This window comes from Numida meleagris, chromosome 1 (genome assembly GCF_002078875.1).
Source record: "Numida meleagris isolate 19003 breed g44 Domestic line chromosome 1, NumMel1.0, whole genome shotgun sequence".
NCBI lineage: Eukaryota > Metazoa > Chordata > Aves > Galliformes > Numididae > Numida > Numida meleagris.
Window position 1 is genome coordinate 40,296,395 of NC_034409.1, and position 27,247 is coordinate 40,323,641.

Below are 27,247 nucleotides of genomic sequence, written 5' to 3' on the forward strand. Positions count from 1 at the left end.
AGACTTAAAGAGAGGGAATTATATCTCAGCCACTTTTAAGTTATCACGATGAACTTTGACTCGTTTTTTATGGGTTGCTCCCTTCCTACCACTGCTTTATTTGAACTCTCAAGGCTACAGCCATCTGTAGTGTGCCTCCATTTAAAGGCAGTACAAAACCACCAGGGATGGATTTGGACCATGTATTTGTTTGTGATGTTACAGTTGGTTGCTCTGGTAATGATTATAATGTGTCACAAAGAAAACATTTTGTCTTCATGTGCTGAGCAGGCAGCAGGAACATTTTAGTACTTCAGAACAAAACACAAAGATTCTGTTTTGTGCAAATGTTTTCGATTACAAAAACAAATCAGGGAAAGGGGAAGATAAAGAAAATAGCATGTAAACATTATTTTAGTTTTTGGAGTGCGCAAGTATTGAATTGTATCATGTATATAGTGTACCAAGGTCCATGGCAAATACATCTTTTTATAAAATGACTGTGGTGTTTTTTGTTTGCTTTTGAGTGCAAGAGCCCAAATGAAACACTAAGACCATGCGAGATACATCAGAGCAAGTTCCCTTATGCCAAAAAGGAATGCTCTATTTTGTACAGTGATGTTTTCGCACCTTGTCGCAATGTGGTAAGTTTATTAAATAAGCTAGTTTTGCTCTCATGTAGGAAAATATTAAAATTCCAACAATTAATTTCTTCTTGCCGTTCCTCTCTGAGTGCCATGGAGGATAGTAAGAAGAGCCTTGCAACTATGTGTGTGGGCTATGTTTGTGCAGAGCTCCTTGTTCCTTTCAAAAGTGGAGCCTAAACATCATAATGGTAACTGGGAGTCATGAGTTAGTAGACAGGATAATCAGAGTTCTGTTCCCTTTCGTTTTTATTTATATCTTTGATTTATATAGGTAACAGGATTTTTAAGGTTTTTGTGTATATCATGGATTTTTAAAGTAAGCATTCATGTAATGTGTCTCCAGTTTACCTAAATGGTTTTATTTTGTTGACTGTCCTGCAAAATATAGAAAGAAATATGAGAAAGCGAGATTTCAACTTCAGAGCTATCGGTACTTTTAAAAGGCCAACAGCTTATTATCTGCTTTGTATCAAAACTCTGCAGTACGGTGTCTCTGTTTACTCCTTACCTGGATGAGCATGGGACTTGAGTTACAAGACTGTCCTTAAGCTCAGTCTAGACAAGATGGGGATGACAATGAGTTGTTTGGGAATCTTTTATTCCTTTGTAGTCCACCCTTTACCAGTGCAATATGTGCTCCGTGTACCTATGCCTCTTTCTGATTTGAGCCTCCCAAAGGTATTCAGTTATCAGAGGTGCTTCTTAATACCTGTGCAAGCAAGAATCACTATGATGTTTTGCTTCACTCTCTTGTTTTCTTCATGACTATCAACACTAAATGAGATTAGTAGATGTTGCAGCTGAATCTCCGGACTTTCAGGACTGGAGTTTGATATCAACATGGTCAGGAATTTGCCTGAAGAGGAGGTTGCAGTAGCTTAACCCAGGAGATTTATTAATGTTGACTTTGGTTACTATGTAAAGAATTTTTTGAGTGTGTGCCTGAGAACACAGTGATGAGTGTATTTTCAAAGTGGAAAGTAATAAATAAAAATGGACTTTTGAGAGTTTTTAAGGAGCTATATTACAATAACTCTTAAAGAAAGACGTTTTCCATTCCATTCTTTATCTTACTTATGTTGTGATTAAAATTTTCAAGTTTTATGCCGAGAATTTAGCACACTAATATCAAGAAATTCATGTCAGGCACAAAACATGACATTTAATTCATTGTCAGGTATTTTCATACACACATATCCATCTTGATACAGCTTGTAAAGCAGACATATTCCAGGTATTTTCACAATCTATTCATGAATGTGTGAGAATACCGCTCTTATGAAAGTAAGGTGCAGTGACCTCCTGTCAAAGATACCTGCCTGACTACTGTCTGGACAGGTAGGTGCCAAGGAATAAAAACAACAACACAGTAAAGCAATAAAATAAGCACAGTTGGACTCTGGGAGGAATAGAAGCTATAGGGATGGGTCTTACGGTACTTATAGCAGCGCTCTTGCAGAATCTCTCCTGCTGTGTGGGTGGTGTTGGGTGCTACTGTGCACAGAGGCTGGAATACCCAATTTTCAGGGAGACAAAATTTTGCATCTCTGTCTGGAAGGGACTTATGGATTGCAGTGCACAGCTGAGCACTGAATTCAGCAGCTGAAGAGTGGAAAGAAACATCTTCTCCATAACTCTTGAACTTAACAGGAACTTCAACATGAGCCTCCCAGCTTGTCACAAAAAGGTGCTGCAGATGGAAGAGAGGATGAACTCTGAAGCTGCTGAGCTGTTTGGAAATTTCTGCTAAGGTGCTAAAGCCATTTTCAATGGCTCATGCCCCCACTCCAGTGGTATCTCTGTTTCCAAAATAAGAAAAAAGAATGAAAGTAAAATGGCATCTCTCTCCAAGCACTGAAGGCAGAAGAACAATCATCTTATCTCTGTCAGCGTCCAGCAACTGCCAGCTGAGAGAGTGTTAGTGTTAGATAGCGCTGCCTTGTTGCTGTGATGGTGTTTGTGTAATCTGATGAGTGCCATTGGAATGCTCTGCAGCTGAGATGGATTGGAGTCTATAAATGAATCCAAACTGAAGGGAAACATTGTTTTAAAGATTCAGTGTGTTGAATGAGAACAGTTTTTTTTGAGATCTCGCTCAACATTACAAAAAAAAAAGATTATTTAAACCTGAGAAATACTGTATCAGTATCACAGTTTTAATTTGGGGGATTTTAGAGTGGGGAAGTGAGTGCCTGAGTTAATCAAGATTTGACGGCAAAGTATGCTGTAAAATGTCAGCAGTGTGCTCAAGCTTGCTTCCCCTGAGCAAAGGCCCCTCTCAAATTACTACTTTAAGTAATCAGTAATCAGAGTTGCAGCTCTGATTTTATTGTTCTTCATGCAAAGCTAACAGGATGGCTATAGGTGGCACCATTTGCCTTATGAAAACACAGAGCTGTCACTGTTGTGCTCTTCAGAATCAATGAGCAGCAAGAGTGTGGACAGTCATACTTGTTAGAAGTCATTGATTAAAATTTTCTTTTTGTCTGTAACATAGGTACAAACTGACCATTTGCAGTATACTATTTGTAATGGGTTATACCCAAATCTTAGAAAATGCCTTATTCTTGTGTTGAATTCTTTCAGTCGATCCTTCCAGAGCTAGCACTTCTGATGAAAATGGTGCAGCAGGAATTTGTATGGCTCATGTACTCAAGTCACCTTCTTATTTCCAGATTGATGTGACATCTTTTGTCAAGAACTGTCATACAGATACGTGTAACTGCAATCTTGGCGGGGACTGTGAGTGTTTGTGTACCAGTATTGCAGCTTATGCCCACAAGTGCTGCCAGCACGGAGCAGCGATTCACTGGCGATCTCCTTCGCTGTGTGGTATGTACCAGGGATGGCCTCACACCACAGGCTACCCAGAGAAAGGGGTATATTTGGCCTTTCTCTTCTCAAAAATTCAAACATGAGAGAAGCAGGTGGTTAACAAATGTCCTTCGCCTTTTTTCAAGCAATACGTGTGTTAGCTGTTAAATACCTACCTTTACTGTTTTCCTTCCACATGTGGAGGGTGTCCAGAACTCTGTGTGCAAAGAGATTCAGTCCATTCTACTTTTCATTGAGAGAGAGAAGAGTTCTTGGATACAGAATAATTAGTGCTGTCTGTCAATTAGGTCTGATGTCTTGGCACATCTACTTAAATACAGCTGTTTGTCCCTGAATAAAAGCCAGAGGAAATAAAGTCACTGGCTGGAGTGCGTTACAGAACGTGAAAGTGAATTTTACATTTTTAGGATCCAGATAAGCGTGATCTCTGTTTTACTTTACAGTAACAACATCCGTTTCCTTTTTCTTTTAGCTTATGACTGTGAATATTATAATCAAGGTATGTAGTACTTAATATTACTCTTTCATTCTTCCTAGTATTTATTATTGTGTGTACCTTAACTCTGTTTGCTAGCGTACCACCTAGTTATGTGCTAGAAACAAATCTGTTCTCCCTTATTCCAACAACGAATCTGTAATTATAGAGCATTTAGTTGCACACTATTCACTTAAAAAATAATAATTGCCCACACTGACCACTCTAGAGTATGGAAGGTATCTTTGACATACTTTCTATCGTCTTTCTTCTGTGCTGTGCTAATCTGAAATATTTACCTTTCTCCAACCTATTTTCTTTCTCTTTTAAAAACAGAAACCCAAGAGATACTTTTCTTATGTCGCTTCACTCAGGCTAAACCTGAAAAAAGTATGCTTGGGTAATTTCTCTCTTTAACTGGTTAGAAGGAATTTTTTGGATTCCTGATTTGGATATGTGAGTTCAGTGTTGTCAGCATGTTTAACAAAGCAAGCTTCCATGGATCTTTCTACTCTTATGTCCAGAGACAGAGGGAGTATGGAAACATCTTTCTAGTAAGTAAAACCACGCATCTGGAATCTCAGAGTGTGCATCATGATATGATGCACACAGAAAGTAACCCTCCTTGTCGCTTGTGCTGAGAAGAACTTCTGTAAGGTGCAGCAGTCCTGGAGGTTATCTCATTTCTGTGCTGCCATTCCCTATGGTAGGATTGCATAGTCACCATCGCTTGGTCTCACTGGACCTTCAGATCAAATTAGAAAGGAGAGGTGATGAATATGTCATTCGCCACATACTCCTTTCTTTTTCAATATCATTATGTCAATATACTATTTTTTGCAACGTAACCTCTCATATGTAATAAGTCTTTTCCTCTGCTTAGACAAAGGCCTTAAAATGTCACTGGAAGTAAGTGTATATGAACCCATCTCTTGCATTCTTGAGGATGTTCCACGGGATGAGTCTACACAAAAACACTTTTTGCCACTGCCTGTGTTTCCTGGTGCAATACTACAATATCTGTTAGAACAAGATAAAATATATGAAAACTACGTATTGCATGTGAGATGTCAAAACATGAAAGATTTTTTGATGATTTGGGAAACCCACTATTACTGTTAATTATTTCAGTTTTGTCACGAGATATGAATAATCAATTAGTTAATAATCAATTAGAATACTTGTATGTTCTCTTTTCCTTTTACTAAGACTCTTTTAAAAGTAAGAGTAAGAGGTCAAGGTTATTCAAAGCATCTTGTCTCATGTATCTGTGCTATATGAGTTCCAATAATAAAACGATTTCCATTCTGTTCTGCTATGCATATCTAAAAATGTTTATTTTCTGTGCAATATCCCACGTATTTCTTGGGCTTCTTTTTCTGTGCAATATCCCACGTATTTCTTGGGCTTTGTCCCATGTAAATAAAAACAGGCGATCTCACAATAAGGGATTCTAATGTTAACTCATTGTACATCTTACAAGGTTATACATGGTTATTAACATCTGCATTTTCACCTCACTGAACTAGTTGCCTTTGATGCAAAACTTAAGTCTCTTTCTCAAGAAGGAATTGTGTAGACATACCTCTCTGATGATACTGATGACATGCCTCTCTGATGATACTGAGTTAAGATTAATCTTCATAATAATAAGTAATCTGATATTTTTAGAAAGAAAACATTTGTCACGTTATGCAATTGTGTTATAGGTTTTCATTCTAAACTGACTTGCTTTCATTTGGTTTTCCTTCTTACATTGACATATAAAAGAGATTGCTCTGGTTCAATTAAGATTTAACTGTTGGGATGTTTCTTTGACTTCATATACATAGTTTTAACTGATTGCTTGAACTTTTATTCGGTGAAGGTCAGCGGCCCCACTGTACTCAATAATCTTAGTATCTCCTGATGTCTCAATTCATAACCTCAGAATTTTCAGTGCGTAGATATTACTATGCCATGCTGCAAATTTTGGGAGAAGCGCTTGAAGGATGTTACCCACATTTTGAAATTGGTAGTATATGGGATTTTCTTCACAGATCTCACAAGTACTGAAGAGTTCCTTAAAATGTGAGTGGTGTTCATGTAATAAACTTAATTCCTGTGGCATCACTTCCTCAATTTGGATACTGTGAAAGTGCTTTGTGAGGAGTCTGATACTAAAAAGAAAGGGAAACTTGGCTAACTGCAATGACATGAATTTGACTTTCTGATAGAACTTTTTAAGTGACTTGTACCCTGTAATGAGCATCAAGCTGTAGACAATGCTTTTCTGATTCAAGGAGTCTGACCCTATGTGCTGTTACTGCAGAGAAGCATTGTCTACAGCATGATACGGTAGCAGCATGTGAATACTGCTAGGTACACCAGACTTTCCATAATATTCCTTACAAAAAGGAATTTTGTTTTAAAACTAGTAAGAAAGTCAAGGAGCTGACCATTGAGTGTCAGCAAAACACCTGGGATGTAGGATGGCTCTTTGATTTCTTTTGTATTGTACAACGCCAAACTGTTGAATTTTCATGGAAACTTTCTCTGTTATGGCTCATTGCTGCTTTTGCTGAAGTTACGGGCAAAATATGTGTTAATATGAAGGAGTAAACATCCTGCGGTTAAGGATGAAGAGACTGTAATTGACATGTCACTTCTATAAAAGGGGTCACTTTGTGACAAGCTTGTGAACTTCCTAAGCATGCGAGCTCCAGCATAGTTTCAGTATAAAAACATTATTTATTTTCTTGCAATTTTATTCAGAGAATGGTGTTTAACTTCTAGTGGAGCCAAATCTCATCATTTTGAGAAATCCTTCCCTCTTGAAAGTCATACTGGAGAGAGCTGTGCTACGCTATGAAAGCGATTCTTTTTTTTTTTTTTCACTAGGATTAAAGGATTAAAAGCTTTCACAAAAATTACAAATCTTGTTTATTACTCATGAGGCAAGATTTTAGAAGTATGCTGCTCTTGGTTCTTTTACTCGAGTATAGTGACAAGGACTGATGCTGTTCTATCTGGACGTATCCCTGTGGGCCTTTCTAGCCCAGCAGAAACACCTTTAGGGGTTTGTTATAGGATGTCTAGGGCATGGTTGGGCCATCAGCATTCTGGCAGCAGTACTGGCTGAAATTGTTGTCACTGCTGTATCGGCATGAACTTTTGGATGGCTATGTGCTGAACCAGACTGGAAAATTTAGCTGGTTATTTTTCAGTAGGATCAGTTTACTGCTGAAGCATTTAGGATGTCATAATAAATGGGCAGCAGAAGAACAGAAGCAAGTGTTTTGTGGGAGGGGATGAACTAGACAACTGCTTCAGCAAGAGTGCTGCCAAAAGTTCAATTACAGTCTTGTAATTTGAAATCTTTCTTTAATCTTTCATTTTTTCCTTTATTTTTCTTTTTCAATAGCTTTGTAGATCTTAGAATACCTTCAGTGTTGTGGGGAATAATATTAAAGTATAGAAATAAGGACATGTGAAAGACTAAATCCTATACAAAAGCAGTCCAGATTGCATTCTTGTACATGTTACTTAAGATAACTACCCACATTTTTTTAATGCTCACTTTGTATCTGCTGTATTCTGGAAATCAAGCAAAGAGGAAGGGAGTGCCTTAAATACATAGATACAGACCTACTTCAACATAACACCTTGAGGCACTGAGTTGCAGTTCAAAATTTATTTGATTCCAGGTAAGGTGAATGTATAAAGCGATATTTTGTCAGCGAATGATTAAGTTTTCTATGCTATGCAAGTAGAATTGTTTATTTTTTCTATTTGATTCTTCTTCTCTTAGGTCTTGGTGAAGGACCATATATTTTGGCAAGTTCTGGAGAAAATGATACTATTATAGGAGCTAATGTGTCCAGTAGACGGATATTTCCTCTGCCTAGAAATGTAGCGTACGGAAATGTATTTTTCAGTTTCATGATAACTCCAGGTCTTTACAAAGATAAAGATTTATGTAAGTGTTCTCAATGTTTTTGTGAATGTCTACACGTATTTTTCAAACTATCTGAATGATTCTTGCTGCATCTTCTAAAACTAAAAATGTATAGATATTTTCAGTTATTGGAATAAGTAAGCATGAAGTGTTTTTGAGGAGGAATACTGATCTTTGGTGAAAAAAAAAATTGGAAAATCCAGCTGTCAGCTGTAAGGCTGAGTTTTCAAAAAATGTTTTAAAAATTTTTAAAATGCAAGTGAATAGAATTCTTTCTTTAGAAAAACGTAATTAGATTGCATAATTGGAAACTGGAAAATTTTACATGTGTATCTAACAAGTATCAATTTTGAAACAAGAAGTATTTTTGTCTCCAGTAAATAATTTCTTCTCTATCTGTTCTTTTTTTTTGATGACTTTCAGTGCACCAAAAAGTGTGCAAATTAGTATGACCAGATGTTTCCTTTCTTCCCACATACTGAGTTTGTGCCATTGAAGTCAATACAGACTTTCTCATTGCTTTCTGTAGTCACAAAATTTAATTTATTGACAAAATTCCAAACCCTCAAAAATCAACACAGAGAATGGCTGTTTTCGCAGTAAAATTTGTAACTATAGTCACATGCGTTGGACAATTTGCCATGTACAAATTAGATCTTTTATGATTACTAAAAGAGAAAGTATATTATATAGAAATATCAATTCACTCATCTCCAATTATCTAAGAAATGTAAAGTATACATAAAATATTCATTATATCTGTGTAGTGCACAAGTTTTCTTGTCTGCGAGGGTCAGGATAGTGTTCGTACAGAATAAAAGTTCTTCTAGATTTATTCAAGGCAACTGCCAAATCTGAAGTTAGCCTTTTTTCAAGTTCTCAAACACTCAGAGAATTTTCTTCATTTTCAGCATGAGTAGAACAGAGTGTTCAGTTTTTATTTAGCCACAGATATTCTTAATGTATTTCTGTATGTGACTGCATGTAAAAAAATGCCTGATATCAAGGTGAATTCAAGCATATTTTTACAAAATCTGTGTGATGTTAGTTACTGTAGAAATTTTGTTACAGTTGAAATGTCTGACATTTGCCCAAATCTGAGGAAAAACCATCCCAATTTGAGCAAATCCAAAAACTGAGACTGCTTCTGAATTATTTTGAAGACTAGTAGTAGGCTGAATGTAATTTTTATCTGATTAGCTCTCTGATGAACTCTGCAGTACGTGATCATTTGAAGTTTCCGTTAGACTCTGCATTTCTAACACTTTTATGTCATAGAAAACTCTTTTTTGTTAGTTTTTTTTTCCCTAAAAAGCAGCTATTTTAAGGAGCCACTTAACCAATATATAGAATGAATCTCACTTTCAGACTGTTTTCATTGAAAAGCTTACTAGTAGTGGTTTACTTTTTCTTTTGTGGAAGCTCTCTCCCTTGTTTCCCTTGAGTCTGCTGAAAGACCAAACTACTTTCTGTGTGTACGTGCTGATGAAACGGTTGGGTTGGAGCAATGGCAGGCAAGTGCCTCCTTTCAAAGACGAGCCACCTTCTTCCACCACCAAGGCCTCTGGAGTCCAGGGCTCAGTGCTTTTGAGCTACACAGTAAAAAAGGCTTTTTCGTCATTCTCACATCATCTGGTGTTAAAGTGGCAAAGTACGATGATTCAGAAGAATTCAAACATTTGAGTAGCTTTAGTATTGAAGGTAACTTTTTGCATAATCTCCATGAATAAGTATGGTTTCTTCTACTTGCCTTCAGAGCACTTCTCTTGCATCAACAAGAGCAACTAGTGTTTTAAATTACTCTTCCAACTTTGTCTCGCATCCCACCTCCAAATGTTATAATTTTCTAATTTTTGCATATACAAAGATTATCTTTGGACTAAATTCTTATTCTTTTTCACAATGCATGTTGCATGTCACAAAAAAATGCATGTTAATGTTTTGTTATTGAACTATAAGATATGGGTTTTTTTTAATGAAAGAGGTAACAGTATTACTTCTGGAACAAAGAGTACATTCACTATGTTTCACTGATTTGTTTAAACAAAATGTTGTGGAAAGTGAGTAGTTTTTTTGTATCTTTAATGTTTTGATATATTTTATCTTAATTGAATTTGAAGTACTTATTCAAATGGCAAAAATGAATGAAATCTCACCTATTAAAGTTCCTGAGAAATTCTATTCTATTTTTACATTTTTTTCCTGAAAATAGCAAGGTACATTATAGAAAAGACTATTAATTTATAGTGTATTGACTTACACAGCCAATAAATAATACCTTTTCCTTCCTTCTTAGAACTCGGTGCATCTGTGCCTTATAGGAAGATGTGTGAATGGAGATATGAATCTTGTGCTAATCCTTGCTTTAAAACATGTAGTGATCCCAAAGGAACAGCATGTAAATTCCTTCCTCCGTAAGTCAAATTAAGCTCGGTATTAATGCTACATTATTTTATGTCTTGTATGTTTTCTAAAAATTACTGCAGCTCCGATATGCATTTATTTTACTCATCCAGATTTCCATAGCAGCTCTTAACAAGTATTGTGAAAACCTCTTACTCTCCATGTTATGTATTCCTTTTTGCATGTGATCTTTTGACATAAGTAGAAGCAAGAATAAAAAGGGTTGTATTTAGCTTAGGGGATTAACTTCTGGCTGTGCTACGCAGAAATATATTAAATGAAATGAAGGCTATTCCCTTCAATGGCTATAATATATTCACGTCCGAAACCAGTATCTCATGATGCTGTTGATGAATTAATCTTTCTGGTGTTTGTATGCCTGAGACAAAAACCTGGAACAATTTTAAGGGTGAGTGACGCCCTCTCCTGTGAGAGGATGGAATTTTATACCAAGAGATGCTCCTTGGCATGACTTGAGGGATTTCACACAACTGATGTTAGCTTGTTACTTAGTCCTAGTAATAAGGATTCCCCTTTCCATGGATCTCCTCTGGCTTCTATGAAACCAGAATTCTTATAAACAAACCAAAAGAAAAAATCTCTTAAAAAAAAGACAAAATCTGGTGAAAAAGAATTAATATTTTGAATTTCAGATTACTTAGCTATTCATATGCAGTCTGTGATTAGGATTACTACTCATATGAATTACTACTAATATTAATAATTCTCTGTCATGGTATTCTTAGATTTTTCAATATTAGCACAGCGGTTTTGGCTCAAGGGAGACCTTATTGCTCTCTACAACTGCCTGAAAGGAGGTTGTGGTGAGGTGAGGTTCTGGAATAGGGGATAGTGATAAGACAAGAGGTAATGGCCTCAAGTTTCACCAGGGGATATTCAGAATGGATATTAGGAAAAAATTATTCTCAGAAAGAGTGGTGAGGCATAGGAACAGGTTACCCAGGGAATCGATGGAGTCACCATCCCTGGAGATGTTTAAGGAAAGGATGGATGCAGTACTTAGGGATATGGTTTAGTGGGCAGCATTAGTGGTAGGTGGATGGTTGGGCTAAATGATCTTAGAGGTCTTTTCCAACTTTAATGATTCTACAATTCTAAATATCATAATATCAGAAATGAATATATACAGCAGTATTGTAAGTGAACTTTTTGGTCCTCTTGGAAACCTTTCAAAATATGCACTTGAAATTCCACCTGAGTGGGGAAGCAGAATGCTCCAAAGCTGTCATGCTCATTAGTATATGAAAAGAATCGATGATTAAAAATTTAGAAACAGAATTGTGTTGTCTTATTGACCTTAAAATGCCTCAGAATTCTGTTTTTATAATTACACTGGAAAGTTCTCAGAAATCTGATGGGAAAGACATTCCAATATCTTATTTTACCAAAGTGAAATAATTTAAAATTAATTCGTATTTCTACTGTGGCTTTAGAATTAACTACACAATATTTTAAAGGGTTGAAGGATGCTTGCCATATTGTCCCAAAAACATGATCCTTGATGAGGTCACACTTAAATGTGTTTACCCAGAAGACTGTAAGTATATGTTATGCTATTAATCTAATCTTATAAATCATTCTATAAATCCTTTGAGGTTTTAATCAGATATATTTTGCTTTTATTTTTAATTACTTTTTTAATTAAATGCTTTAACAGAATATCCTTCTTTAGAAGAGCTTCTCTCTGGGACAAAGGCTCAATTTCCAGTCCTTCAGAATGCATCTCCTGCATCCAAATGAGACATAGCTAAAGTTGAATTCTTTCATTTCTCTAATACTTTATTGAATTCAGTATTTGTAATGATGTTATACTCACCACAACTGTGGTTTGACTATATAACTACTAATGTGTCATATGCATTTGAAAGATTTCAAATGGAAAAAATATTGCTATGATGAAAAGTTGAGACTTCAGTTGGTGAGCCATTAAATTCATGCTATTAAATTCAGTACATCTATTTCATAACTTCTGGTGTGTGAAGTTAACAAATTATTTGCTTATTTTGGGGATACTGTGTTCTTTTAACATAGTAATTACATTTTAATACTGCTTTTTTAACTTATAAGTTTGAATTAATTGCATTTTTATTTTTGCTAGTATGAAGTTATATCTTATAATATATGGCCTTCCAAAGAGATAAAAGAAGATAAAAACTCTGTAATTTGTTTATTCCAAATATTTTGCCATTTTAGATGTAATGAATTTTCCACAGAATTCTCTTGTTGCTTCAAAACTATTCTGCACATTCAAGGTTGTGAGTAGTAATAAAAATATGCTATTCCATTTGCAAACAAAATTAGAAAATTTCTTGAGAGTTGAGTTCCTCAAAGCCATCAGGCAACCTTAAACCGTTGGTAACTTATCTTCTCAGCAAAATTATGCTTTGATTTGTTAATCTTTAAAGGAGACTTACGTGAAGATGTTGCTATTTTTCTTTACCAGTAATCCATAAAAGACAGTGAAATGTGCATTTTTCTTTTAGGCATACCTGTGACACCTATGGAATCAGCAACTGGAACAAAACCTTCATTGTTAATCTCTCACCCGGCTGCTACCACAGAGAGATTTCCGAAAACACCTCCTATACATGTAACTTCAGGGACTGAGTCATCTGGTACTGGTGTGACAGTCAAAATTACCATGAAGACAAGCACAACCTTAGCAGGAATGAATATGTCAGCGCAGTCCGTTACAGATTTGTACTCACTGGAAGATGCCACCCATTCAGCATATTCATTTCCAAGTATAGTGGAAACTTCTGATGTACCTCACAGCACTGCAAGCCCTTCTGTCCTTTCCAAACTCATCTCTTCAACAGATTTTCCAGCTGCTTTTCAAGCCTCAGCGGTCACACCATATACTGTCAATTCTAATGCATCTACAACTTTACCCATTCCAATAGAAACTTCAACAGCCTTACTCAGTAGAATTCCTCTTCCAACGCATTCTATATTAACACCCAGTTCCCTAGTTGTAGTTCCATTTCCACTTGAAGTATCAACCACTCATCAAGGAGCTGTTCCCTCTACCTCAACACTTTAACCTCCAAACCATCTTTTGTCACTTCTGAGCTGCCAGCAGGAACTGTGAGGAATAAGAGTCCTTCAGAATGTTATTCTCAGGGAGAAGCGGTATTTTCTGAAGTGTCTTTGCCTGCTTTGATGGCTAGCAGAGACACTTTCACAAGACTCATATTTCTTCTAGGTTCATAGCTGATACAAAGTACACCTACCTCTCCTGTATGTACTTTGTTAGAACTATGTTGGGTGTTGGTCAACCTGTAGGTCATCCAACACCCATTTCTGCATTGACTTCAATTGCTCATCAAATTTCTAAAACAACTAGATTTGCTAGTTTTGAGACAAGTTTTCCTCAGTTAATCACAGCTTCATATTCTGAAACAGCTGAACCCCTGTCTAAAAATTCCCTGGTACCACTAAATACAAGTTCTCTAGTTTTTCTCCAAAGCCATTTTTATTTTCTTTAGAAATTTCAGTGACTGTTCTCAAGCAGACCTCTCCATTAATGAAAGGCAGCATTTCTACTGCTCTGCCCATAATGACTGCATCTTTAACTCGAGTTGTATCTCAGATCCCTATAACCACTTCTTTAAGTCTTCTGTAACACATCAAGTATCTACACCAGTGCATTCCCTGATTACCATCTGAAAACCTCCCAAAACTATGGGAGATGTCACTTTTCTCTCAAAGTGTATTTATAAAGAACCTTCTTCTTCTTCAATGTCTTTAATATTAAATCCTACAATATCCAATGATATATTTATAGCAAGCTCGAGCTCAATAGAAAATAAATATATAATGCAAACTGATTCCTTTTTGCTGTCATTCACCTCTAAAAATCCAAGGAAGTTTACTAGCTCTAGTCTTCCTTCCTAGGACACTGTTACTACCTCTGAATACTATGTTAATAGTCACTGCAAAAATTACAGAGGACCTAACCAGTCCACACATAGAATTGAAAACTACCCCATCACACTGACAGCAAACACTTTCATTCCTAAAGATCCTTCCTTTACAATACTATCTTCTTTTTGAAAAATCTTGTTATCAACTTCACTACTATATTCTATGACTTAATGTACTACAATTTATTCATCAATTCCCATATTCAGTAGAATATTATTGCAAAACATAATTGCTACACAAGCACCAGTTTCATCTCTAGATTCACAAACAACATCAATAAGTACAGTTATAGACTTTGAATTTCTGCAGATTTTTCTACATTCATTTTAAACATAGACTTTTCTACTAGTCTTTCAGCATCACTAAACACATCATTATACTACCCTCTTTACTAATGCCTGAAACTCCAGAGGCCTCTTTAGAAAGCCAGTCCAATTGCATCTCTATGTCTTCACCTCCTCCTAAGATCGCTCATATCTCTACTATTTCTCTAGGAAAACAGAGTTCTTCGGTAAGTTCTTCAGCAGAAGATGGAACAATATCAGTCATATCAGCTGGAATCATCACTCAATCCACTACACCAATGATAATGAACACAACAGTGAATGCTACATCCTTAAAAACACCTTATATTTTTGCAAAAATGCCACCTAGTTCTTCCGTCAGTGTATTAGTTGCTTCTGACACTACTGTAGACCCTAGGATTACTACAAAGACCACTGATGATTTTGTTGCTGATTCAAAGTTTCATATGGCTTCAGCTTCAGTTCCTACTACCATAGAAACACTTACGTATGAGTCACACAAATCTTTACTTACATTTGTTCCATCTCAAGTTTCGCAGAGCAGTAAAGAAATTTCAAAAACAACAGCCATGAAAACAAGTACTACCAGTCCATTATCAAAGACACAAAGCACCTCATTTACAACTTCAGAATTTAAATATGTAACCTCATTTGAAAGAACTGTAGGTATTTTAGAAAGCAGCCAGACTTCACATGTACAAAGAAATGTAACCAAGGCAAAGTCAACCACAACTGAGAAATCTTTCCTACCTTACTTGACTGTATCTGCAAGTCGGAGTTCGCCTTTTTCAAGCGTAAGGATAACCTCAGCAAAAAATCTCTCAGAAGTCCTGGATGTCAAGACATCAGATTGGTCCAAAATCCTAACACAGACTACCATTAAACCTTATTTCAATTTAACAGAACGCACGGAGCTTCAGGGTAGAACTGTAATGGATATATCTCACTCTAGTGGTGAAATGGCTCTGTCTTCTCCTTCCTCTGGGGAAATACAAACTTCTCTGGCAAGCACAGACACAGTGACAACTATAGCTGACAAAACTTTGTTTGGCACAATGATGTCTGCATCTTCTGAATGTGTGGTATGATCGCTTTTACTTGCCCCAAGATGTTAATATATGTATATATAATACATAATATATTTTGCTTTTCAGTCTTTTCTATTATGTCATGCATGTTATACCAGAGATATTAAGTATCTCCTATTTTTGTTTTTATTTTTCTATTTATGGAGGCCTGTAGTGTACTTGCTCTTGTATTACCGTGGTCTATTCTGTAACTTAGATGCATTGATCTGGAAAATAATTGGTTTTAAACATATGTCCTGATTCTAGACCATAAAATATATTTCTAAGACATAGAAAAAGCCAGAAACCATAGAGTGTTGGGGTTTCTGCATAGTACTGCCTTTCTTATTTTCCATTTCTTTCTTTGTGATAGGGTTTAAAATGATGGGAATGCATGCTTCTGTTTTTCTTAAAATGCTTTGGGTTATTACTGAACATAACACAGATCCTCAATGCAGAATGCTTCATATAGAGTATTCCATTATTGCTAGACAGAACAGAAAGCTTGTTTATGAATTGACGTGCATTCTTGTCATCTGTAACAACCAAAAATAAGCAATCACTTCCAAAATAACAGATTAAAAAATCCACAGCTGCAAGATAATTAACTCTGTACAGTGTAAACACTCTAAATCTAAATTGTAGGACATTTCTGCCCCATCAAAACCTTCTTGGCACGTCAGCATGAATTTTTTAACTGGCTGAATTATCTTGAGATTTCTATTTATTTTATGCAATTTATTTTATAGCCATATTTTTGTATATATGTATTCAATTTCTCAGAGGAAGTGCTACTTTTTTTTCTCAGAATTTTGGTTATTTGGGGATCTTTTTAACAGTAGGAGTGCAGAGTACTGATTTAATGATCTCTCATTATATTGAACTTGGACCAGATTAACTTGGAGAGATCTGAAGACTGCAGTTAGCTTGCTATGTATCTATCTCATGGAACTTTAATTCAAGAGCATGTATTGGTGTGTACTTTTATCTAAAGCTGCATGACAAGGAGTATTTTAGTCCAGCTACCAGACCCAATGATAAGTACGTATGAGGGGTCACATAGATGTGTTGATTCTGTCTTAGAACAGAGCATGAACTAGTGATGAATTGTTGATACTTCTTAAGTACAATGAGTGTAAAGTTGATTCTGATTGTTTTTTTCCATATATGAAAGCCAAGATACCTTGAACCTGTCGACAAATGTAGTCAGTATGTATGTGTTCATACGGGCTGGATGTTATACAACCTTTCAAAGAACTGCCTTAAGGATGCACAGAAGCCAGACTGTGGTTTTCGAGGAATGCCAGTCCAAGTTAATACTGATAGTTGTTGCCCAGAATGGGAATGTCCTTGTAAGTCACTTTTATTTATAAATGCTTACAACATAGAGCCTTAATTTGTAAATTTTAGTTGATAAAATAAGAGACTATTACAGTGGAAAGGTGAGGTCGAATATAGAAATTAATTTAAAGGAGATGTTTTGGGTCTCATCAGCAAAACACAATGAAATATAATAAATGCTTTTGTATATTTGAATTAACATTCTGGAATCAAAAGAGTTTGTTTTAAACAAAACAATTGAAATTAGAACTGCAACACGAGTATCAACATTTTCAGCTGAAAATCTTCAAAATATTTATCATTAGAAAACATTGATATGTCAACATTTTGGGGAAGAGTACGAATAAAATACTAGCCTTTTATGAAAGAACCTCCAGATTTCACTTAGCTCTAAAAGGAGTTATTGCTGACATTTAGAAATTATAGAGATTGGCAGCAGACTTTCTGCCAAGAGTACCAGGAGTTCAAAGAGAAGTCATATTAAAAACTTGGCAGCATTTCTGAAACCTATATAATATTTTTTAATACTCATCTTGAGATAGAATGGATACATCTCTTGCTAGCAGCACATCAAATATTTGACTATCTTAGTGCATGCATTTAATCTGACAACGTAGAAATTCATTATCCTTACTTGTGAAACAATGACATAAGTTAATTTTTCACCAATTTAAACTTTCCTGGGGAACATAGCACTCGGTTAAGCTGTTTTCCACTGAGTAACGTAAGGTGCTTCTCCTTGTGGCTCAGTATGCTGTCTGCAGAACGATGCCATCTAGATATATATATGAAAGCACTTCGTATGAAAATGTTTGTCAAACTGAAAGTTTTTAGAAATGCCTAATATTATGTTTTGTGGTAACCTCATTAAATGACAGTTCTTTTTTAGGTCAATGTTCTGTTCTGTCTGAACTGAGTGTTATTACATTTGATGGAAACAACATAGCCCTCTGTAACATGGCTTCCTACATTTTAGTCAAGCTACCAGGAGAAATTATTGTTGCTCATATTGAAAAATGTCCTGCTAATCAGGTAAGAAACTTGCATTTCTTCAGTAATTGTAGTAGTGTCTGGAATTACTGTGTTAGGAGTATAACAGTCGCCAAAACTGCATCGCTAAAAACTTTCAGATAAAAGCAATGCCCATTGAAAAATGGCAAGTTTTCAGAGGACTTGCTTCATCGTGCTGTCTAAATAAAATAATTTAGTCTTTGTTTTAAAAAAAAATTGTTTTATTATGTTATCAGGAAATGCAAACATAGGTTCTTTATAAATACAGTTACTGAATCTATATGCCTTCTTCCAGGCTCTCCACCCACAAATCTTCTTAAGGCCCTGAATTTGTACTTTTCAGTATTATCAAAATGCTGAAATATTTTGAATAGTTGCAAAAAAATTTTTTTTTTAGGTTATTTTAGGAAGGTGTTATGAGTTAGGGATTAGCGTGATGAGTTATTTGCCATTGTCTGCCTCTTCGTGTTGCCTGCAGAGGAGGTCTAGGCACTTTGTGTTTAACCTGGCATTACACATCAGGTCAGTCTCATCCCTAGAATCTGTACAAACCTTTCCTTTGGATTGTTCGTAGTTTTAATTTTGCAGACCTTGAACACCATGTCTTTGGTCTGTGGGTAAAGAGGTTCCTCATCAGGAACTTCATCAGACTTCTTTCCTTTCCATCTGTCTTGGTCTCATAACCACTCTCATGAGGTCATTGTGTTGCCTTTTCTGTATTATTTGCCACATAAACTCCTTTAACAAGTAAATCAAATTTCTAAGAATAGTTCATTAAAATATGCATTATGTGTATTATTTTTATTGTTTATAAGAAATATATTGAGTTTAACTAGTTTTATTTTAGTTTAATTAGGAAACTGGTTATAGACAAACTTTTAAACACAAAGAAAAGTCAATTTGTTTTTGCCAAATAAGAATTCTGACAGTTATCATCACATTTCTAATCTACTTCTAATGTTTTCCAGAGTGCAAATTCAATAAGAAAAATAGTAAGTGCTTTTTTTCTTTTACTAATTATAAATTGTGTTAATATTCCACTTATTGAAATAATTCTCTTCCTCCTCAAAGATTGTAACCAAACTTGTTCATTACTTTTCTTTCAAGGTTCCTCCTGCAAGCACTTCCGGGCTCTGTTTTAAGAAATTAAATGTAACAACACGTACATCTGAACTACTTATCAATCGTTTAGCAAGAAAAGTAAGTATATGTCACCATTATATAGCACACGTACACTCAAGAGATAACTGTAGTGCTATTCTTCTGTACAATGCAGGTCAGACTTATAGTGATAGGATCCCTTCTGCAGTTCACATTCCCAGTGATTCATGATATGCTAGAAAAAAAAAACATTTATGATACTAAGCTTTACTTACTTGCCACTTATATGACATTTCAAAGTGTTTCAAGGTTTTAAAGATTTTAAAGAAACTACAAAAGCATTCATTCTTGATAATATATTTCCAGCTAATATCAAACAGAAGTTTTTCAAGATGTAATAAATATTTAAGCTGTCATGTTTGCTGGACAATAACAGATTAGAATAGGTAACTTTGAATAATTGGAATTAGATTTTTTTTTATTTTACCAAATGGTATGTGATAAGTATGGGATACTGCTTATTTAGAAAAGATTTCCATGTCATTATTATTTTTTTTCATGCCTATTTCATCTGCAGTTACAGTGTTACTGACAAGAAGCAGTGTGATTTAAGCACAGCAATTACTGTCACAGCGTATGGCAGAGGCTGTAAAAATCTCTTTTGCTATTCTATGTTAAGACATATAAAATACATCTTTGTAATCTGTTTTTATCCCTAAAGGCTATATTTGGTTTATTTTAGGTAGTAGTGGATTCTGTAATTCCATCTTTACCATTTTCAAAAGAAGGACTGAGTATTCAAGATACTGGTGCAATGTATGTCATTAATACCCCAGCTGGTATTAGCATCAAGTGGGCTCATGTTACGGGCATCATAGATATACAGTATGGATTGCACTCTAACACATCAATGACGACAGAAGGACTTTGTGGTGAGACTATGGTGGCAATTAATTGTTTTCATATTCAATATTTACACCTCCTTTTTGTGTTCTTTTTTGTGATCTGTTGTCCCTATGGCTCTTGTTGTGACTTCCATTAATTACACTAGCAATTCTATTTGAGGTGGGCTTTTGAAATGGTAAAACAATAATTCTGTGTGAAAGCAATGCTTCCTAACAAAGTCGTTTTCAGAGTAAGTAATGGTCAATACATTGTATTTAATTAACTTAAAACTACTCATCTCTGCTTTGTTTTAAGAATATCATTGAAATAAAGTAAAGGAAAGGGCAACATTTTTTATGGAGAAATGACTACTGAAGAAGTTCAAGTAGTGAGAGTATATTTGGTAACTAGGATGCTGGCAGAGACAGCAAATGCTATGCAAATACTGATAAAAGATGTATCTTGGGAAGGGTCTGAGACCTATGACAGTTGGATTTAGAGCTAAAGACTATGGCTAAGGTGTCTCAAACTAAATTATGATGATAATAAATGTAGCATGTTTAGGGCTTCCCTAATAACCTCCTTATTACTGCCAGTTTACAGCGGACATGTAGCTGCTCTGACTTATAAATTCAGATGTCTCACACATGAACTTCATGTAATGCTATTTTTACCTCATCAAATACACTTTTCTTTTTCAAAGGAAGTAATATGCCATGTTTTGTTCGTTCTTTTTTTTTTTTTTTTTTTTTTTGCTTTGAACATGATGCTCTCTCTACAGGGGTGTGTAATGGAGATCCTACTGATGACCTGAAAATGCAAAACAGAACCATAATTACAAATATGGAGGAAATTGAAGTGTTCATTAAGAGCTGGGAAATTGAGAAATCCCTTGATGTAACAACTAGGAGGCCAGTAAGAAACTGCACTGAAGATAACTGCACATACTGCATGGAACTGTTAAGCAGAAGTGTTTTCATCCATTGTCACAATAAAGTGAGTACAAAGAAATACCAGGTATAAATTAAACAGAAGTTGTATAATTAAGAAAAGAGTGAGAGATATGCAATTTTTTTAATGTTATGCTTATTTTCATGAGTTCGCAACAGGATGGATGGCTTTAATAAACATTTTTGTCATGCCGTCCATTGTAAATAATCACAGAATCACATAATCTCAGCGGTTGGAAGGGACCTCAAGAGATCATCGAGTTCAAGCCCCATGCTACAGCAGGTACCCTACATAGGTCACACAGGTAGGCATCCACATGGGTCATGAATTTCTGCAGAGAAGATGACTCCACAATCTCTCTGGGCAACCTGTTCCAGTGCTCCGTCACCCTTACCATAAAGAAGTTCTTCTGCATGTTTGTATGGAACTTCCTGTGTTCAAGTTTTAGGCCATTGCTCCTTGTCCTATCACTACACACCACTGAGAAGAGCCTGGCCTCATCCATTTGCCTCCCACCTCCCTTCAGATATTTATAAACATTAATCAGATCCCCTCTCAGTCTTCTTTTCCCCATGCTGAACAGACCCAGGTTACTCAGCCCTTCCTCATATGGGAGATGCTCCAGGCTCTTTATCATCTTTGTGGCCTTTCCATAGACTCCTTCTAGGAGATCTCTGTCTTTTTTAACTGGGGAGCCCAGAACTGGACACAGTATTCTAATTGTGGCCTCAAGATAATAGTTATTCAGTTTGTGTTATGTAAAGTGAAAGAGACATTTATATGGATCTCTGTGCTATTATGCTGTTTCTTAAATCACTGAGTAGGCAGAGCTCACAGGAATGACAACAGGTCATTATCTCAACACAAGTGTGCTCTTAAAGTGATATTTTTAAGAAAAGTTTGACAATAGTCACTAGAAATGAAAGCCTCATGCTTTTTCTGTATACGGCAGCAACTCATGCAGTCTGAGACTGATTGGACTAATTACATTTCTGCTTTTGATGTAGTCATTATTATGTAACAGTTTTGTAGCTTTTCTTACAGAAATCATCATAATTTATTTTTGGAAACTGTGCTTTCAAACTGGGATGTAGCTCTCGCACGCAGCGTACCACTAGAGGTAGCCAGTGCAGCAAACCTCCTGCCAATGTGAACTGAGAAATCCCATCTCTCTCAGGACTGACTGACTTTTCCACTTTTCCCACTTATTTCAGAATAAAAAAGATTAATTATTCAAATGGCTCTTTCTTTCCTAGAGATGGACATTTCCAGATTTCTGATTCATTTCTAGCTGTTCTATTTTTCCAACCTGGTTTTGCTTTGCATTACTCTCTGTGGTTTTCATCCCAGAGTGATGCTGCTACAGGTATTGCAGGCAGCTGAACCCCTTCCTTCATACTCCCAAACTCACACTTCCTTTTTTCCGGTTAGAAATAATGTAGATAATTCTTTCTGAAGAAATGGGTTAAAGAGACTTTAGAGCTATCTGCCCCAGAAACAAAATGGGAGGGAATGATGGAGGGAAAGTACAGTGGTAAGTGGTTTGGAATCAAGAAGGTAGGATAGCACCAGCGGCTAGCAGTATGCTTTTCATAATTGTTTGAACATATCTAATTATGAAATAATTTCATCTGAATAGTCAGAAATCATACTTCATCTGTGTTTCCAGGAGAACTCTCATAGCCTCAGGTACAATGAGTTTAGATATGTTCCTGGTCTATAACAAAATCTGACATAGAATCAAAATTGCCAGGCATTTGGTTCATCCATTAAGAAGCTGATTTTCTTTCATATACACTAAGGAGAATAGTAAATTCTGGCAGATTAAGTTCTGCAGAATGAATGTTCTGAAAAAATAATATATATATATATATTCTTTACTTTAGACATTTTATTTCCCTGTTGCTGTATTATTTCTTGTAATTAATGATTAATTTTGTTCCTAGGTTTCACCACAGGAATTTTGTGAGAAGATGTGGATCAACAGCACTTATTTTTGGAATTATGAGTGTGATGCACTTTCTGCATATGTAGCTTTATGCAACAAGCACAATATCTGCATTAAATGGAGGACACCTGATTATTGTTGTAAGCAGACAGCAATGTTCCATATCCTAATGTGACTTCATACTGCAGCAGTGTTTAGTGATGAGTTAAAAAAAAATACATTTCTTTTTATTGCTATTAGAAATACTGTCTCATTCTATCACAGCATTAGTAAGGCATAGTACAAGTTCTTGAAATTTCACTAGTTAATGTCATGAATTTTAATCTTGATTTAATGAGTAGCTTAACTAAAGTACCACTAAATATATAAATACCTGCTTTCTATGATACACGTTCTTGTACCTACTACTTGTTTATCCAATGAAATTCTGAAAGAATCAATACTCAGTTTCCTCTTTTTATGACTTGCAGCACTGAGTTGTCCTGAGGGCAAGGAATACCAGCCTTGTGTGAAACCCTGTGAAGCAAAGACATGCTTAAATAAGTGGTTGTATGAAGATTCTCCATGTTCTTATTTAAGGGAAGACTGTGTGTGTAAAAGTGGCACTGTTCTACATAGAACAGACTCTGACCTCTGTATTCCAGAAGAAAAATGTAGTAAGTGCACCAGGACAGAGGGGGTTTGCAAATATCTGCTAATATTAACTACAGATCAGTGTAAGCAAAGTTAAAGTTCTATGTCAGTCCTCAGTAGGTGTGAATCCAGTATAGTTCTATTCTACAGAGCCTAGCTTTGATCTCAAGCTACAGCTTTAGTCTATACTTTTACCTGATTTAATTCTGCAGGAGAAAAATAACAGTCATTCTTCCATAGTTCCCAGGCTTTCTTTTGTAGAGTACTCAGGAAGGAGTAGCAGGGGCAGCTTATTTTCCCTGTAGTCATGGACTATTTTCATCCATAAATAAGCATTTGTTTAATATCATCATCTTTTCTTGGATTCATCATAATGTTCTGAAGTGCTCTTATTTTAAGCAGTAAGGTCACTTAGATAACAAACAAATTCATTGTTGCTTGCAGACTTGTCAAAACCCTCCACTTGTCAAAGTGAAGTAACATTTTTCTCTCAGCATGTACAGATAACAGAGGACAACCCCGCTCTGCTGGGGAGATCTGGAATGGGTCCATGAGAAGCTGTTGCATATACAGCTGCTTAGAAAATGGAAGCATTGTTGCTGTAAAACCTGAATGCAATGAGGATCCACCACCGGCTTGTGAAAGAGAAGGAGAAGTTATTGTCCTTGTCATGGAAGAAGGGGATTGCTGTCCAAAAAAAGTTTGTGGTACGCCACACATATTTTCAGTTACAGAAGTGTAAATTAAATGCTTGGTATTTGTCAGCAGAGGTTTAGTTTTTGACAAGGTTCAAGGTGACATTTCTGAGAACAGATATTTAGGTAATTTTGGCTGTTTGGGTCAGCACTGTTGCTTTTCTTTGAAGAACTAACTCAATGAAATCAAAATTTATTTATTCCAAGTCGACTAACAAAACAAAATTTCTGTTCAAAATGATTTTTTAAGCTCTTCAGAAGGATTTCAAAAGAAATGGAGAAATACTCAATGATAGAAGTAGCTTGGTAGTTAGGGCAGTTACCAGAGCTTTTTGCGTTCTTATGAGTGCCTTGGTGTTTAGTGAAGTGCCCTCCGACTTTCCATTCTTCTATATCCCAGAAAGCAGCACTCTGTGAGATGATCACTGACTATTAATATTCTATTTAGCCATAGTTCTTAGCAAAAGGAATATGCTTATTGCTGCTAAAATGTTAAGCAGAATATATTTATTTCTTTAAAACATCTTCAAGGAAAAAGAGAACAAATGGTCCAGCTGATCTGGTATTTTTGCTCCTCAGCTACCCGTAACTGACACTGTGTTGTTGATGTGCTCAGGGAGCATTTTCATATGTCAGAAGCAGGGAAAGTAAATACCTGCTTTGGGAGGGATTTAACTGTGCTTGCACAATGCCAAATGAATGGAGCTGTACCAGCTGGGTTGAACTGGGAGGCCTACATGGTGATGTGCTGTAAGCTGATTTGGTTGCTGTTAGTCTCAAATACATGAAAACACTTTGTTTTTCGTTCTGCAGAATGTAACATGTCATTGTGTGATGCTATTATTCCAACATGCAAAAACAGTGAAAAACTGATTGTAGGCTACAACCCCCTGTCCTGCTGCCCACAGTACCGCTGCGGTAAGGGAAACATGAAAAACAATTCATTCAACACTTTCCAGTCTTGTAATGTCTGTTGTAAGAAACTTCATTTTACAGGTTGTTCCAATTTTCAGCAGAATAGGACACTAAATGACACCAGGAAATGGTATATCTTTTTCAAATTCTTCAATACTTTTTTTATTTGTGTTTTGTGTCACCTCTGATTTACAGTCTTTCTTTTTCTTTATTTGACTTCTTTTTTGACCAAGGGAAAGAAGAACACCTTTTTAAAAATCTTTTTAGCATTGTTTCTGTGACTCTTTAAAGTACTATTTCATCTCTTACAGAATGTGATCCTTCAGTTTGTTTCAGTTCTTCTCAGCTGGACTGCAGAGAAGACCAATTTATTGTTGAAGCAAAACTAGAAGATCCCTGCTGTTTCTCTTATCTCTGTGGTAGGTAACTGAGGAATAGTTAAGTATAATCTGTATTTTTAAATATAGTGACTTAAACCAGGAATTCCTTGAGATGCCCATGGGAGTTTACATAAACCAGGTTGTCTGGAGCATGAATTACTTTTGCATTCTGGGATCTTACATTTCCAACATCAATTTTAACATCGTATTTGCACTGCAAAATAATGTTGTTAACAGCCACTGATCTTCACAATTGAATTTTATGATCTGTGCAGTCAGTGATATGTCATGGATTGCAGCTGAGTCTGGGTGGTTCTTTAGCACTGAACTGACTATTAGCATAAGTTCTGACGCCTAAGAGCATGCACTGCTACTTCGTTACTTTTCTAGTTTTGAATGTCAGTCCATAAAAGCTCTGTTATCCATAAAAACATGACTTGTAATATTAAAGAAAACTTGCATGTGCTAACTTTCTAAAATTTGTAAATATCTGTTTATTTGTTTATTTTTAATTTAGTTTGTGAGTCCTGTATTGAGCCTGTTCCCTTGTGTAATGAAGGGGAAATTCTCACCGTAGACCTTCATACCATACATTACTGTTGTCCTCATTACTATTGTGGTGAGTGTAACTACTGTTAATGCAAACTGTTAGCAAAGTTAGTAAAAATGACAGGAAGTGTGTGTGGACATCTCTTTGCTGCAGCATTTAGGGTGGGCTTCATCTGGAGACTAAGTACTCTAAATTAGGGTGTCTACTTTTGAGGTAGGTTTAAAGTTATTTGTACATCCAATGGTTGTCTAGCCAGCACAGTCAGTAGAATCTGGAGAGCTGTAACTCACTGAACAGTACATAGCTACTTTTATGGGGATCTAGATACTGATATATTAAACCAGGACTGAATCCCATCCTTAGTGTATAGATATACAACTGTTCATAAGCATCCATATACTAAAAACATCTGCAATAAAATATGCAGCTTGTATGTTACACCTCTGTTGTACTCTTCATTAGTGTTTGGACACTTTCTTCACACTGCTGATTTTCAGGTGAAGAACTAGGCCATGGGCTTCAAATACTACTGGTCTGACTAGTATCCAAACAGTAAGCATTTGCAGTATAATGTAGCCATTTTGCCAGCCTTATAAAACACAGAGACTGTACTATGTGTTCTTAAGTAATGTCAACAAGTGTAACTGCTTAATTTAGATAAATGGAGTGTTCCTGAATTAACTCTTGTCCTAGTACAGTCTCTGGGTTATTTCAATTTATTATGGAGTCTTCCAGTAGGTTTGAAGCTTGCTGATTTCTACTTCAGGTGGTTTCACATTTTGATCCTTTCCTTTTCTAGTGTTTCTAGTGAAAGTCTGCAAAGGCTTTTGCCCCTGCTTTTCACAATTTCTCGCAGCTAGAAAGGTAGATCTTAGTATGTAGACTTCTTTCAGAGTCCCAGTAAACCTATTCAGTGATACAGACATGTGCTCTGTTAATAAAGTCATTCTAGGGGAAAAGCTGCTCCCCATTACATTATAGAAATATGCTTTGCAGCAAAGCTTAGAGAAAAAATAATTCTGTTTTTCTAAAAGATGTGATTTTAGTTGTTTTTGGTGCTTGTTATTAGTCCGAGTTATTCTGAAGGAGGAGTATTAAATGGTTGCTCTGTAATGGTTTCTCTAAATTTAAAAATCCTCTGAGGCAACTGGAGGCATTTTTGATGAACTTTGATTATTTTTCAGTTCCAAAGATAACTGAGATGCTTAAGACACATAGCAAAAAATGGATCCAAAAAATGT

General features: G+C 35.8%; 1 protein-coding gene across 5 annotated transcripts in view; it reads left to right on the plus strand.

Annotated features, from left to right (window-relative positions):
* OTOGL (otogelin like) overlaps positions 1 to 27,247 on the plus strand; it is a 96,503-nt gene that overhangs the window by 53,036 nt on the left and 16,220 nt on the right. For all 5 annotated transcript variants that reach the window (XR_002434669.1, XR_002434670.1, XM_021385251.1 and 2 more), the window contains exons 30-50: positions 507 to 623; positions 3,302 to 3,458; positions 3,934 to 3,960; positions 7,727 to 7,894; positions 9,296 to 9,574; positions 10,170 to 10,287; positions 11,755 to 11,834; positions 12,781 to 13,041; positions 14,719 to 15,611; positions 16,771 to 16,948; positions 17,827 to 17,969; positions 18,917 to 18,940; positions 19,056 to 19,148; positions 19,792 to 19,981; positions 20,716 to 20,930; positions 22,832 to 22,973; positions 23,304 to 23,489; positions 23,961 to 24,173; positions 24,975 to 25,079; positions 25,388 to 25,495; positions 25,974 to 26,075. Coding sequence is in view for 3 of the 5 variants with exons in the window: in XM_021385251.1 (XP_021240926.1) it covers positions 507 to 623; positions 3,302 to 3,458; positions 3,934 to 3,960; positions 7,727 to 7,894; positions 9,296 to 9,574; positions 10,170 to 10,287; positions 11,755 to 11,834; positions 12,781 to 13,041; positions 14,719 to 15,611; positions 16,771 to 16,948; positions 17,827 to 17,969; positions 18,917 to 18,940; positions 19,056 to 19,148; positions 19,792 to 19,981; positions 20,716 to 20,930; positions 22,832 to 22,973; positions 23,304 to 23,489; positions 23,961 to 24,173; positions 24,975 to 25,079; positions 25,388 to 25,495; positions 25,974 to 26,075 (3,799 nt within the window). In the remaining 2 variants the exon portion in view is untranslated. The remainder of the gene's footprint in view (positions 1 to 506; positions 624 to 3,301; positions 3,459 to 3,933; positions 3,961 to 7,726; positions 7,895 to 9,295; positions 9,575 to 10,169; positions 10,288 to 11,754; positions 11,835 to 12,780; positions 13,042 to 14,718; positions 15,612 to 16,770; positions 16,949 to 17,826; positions 17,970 to 18,916; positions 18,941 to 19,055; positions 19,149 to 19,791; positions 19,982 to 20,715; positions 20,931 to 22,831; positions 22,974 to 23,303; positions 23,490 to 23,960; positions 24,174 to 24,974; positions 25,080 to 25,387; positions 25,496 to 25,973; positions 26,076 to 27,247) is intronic.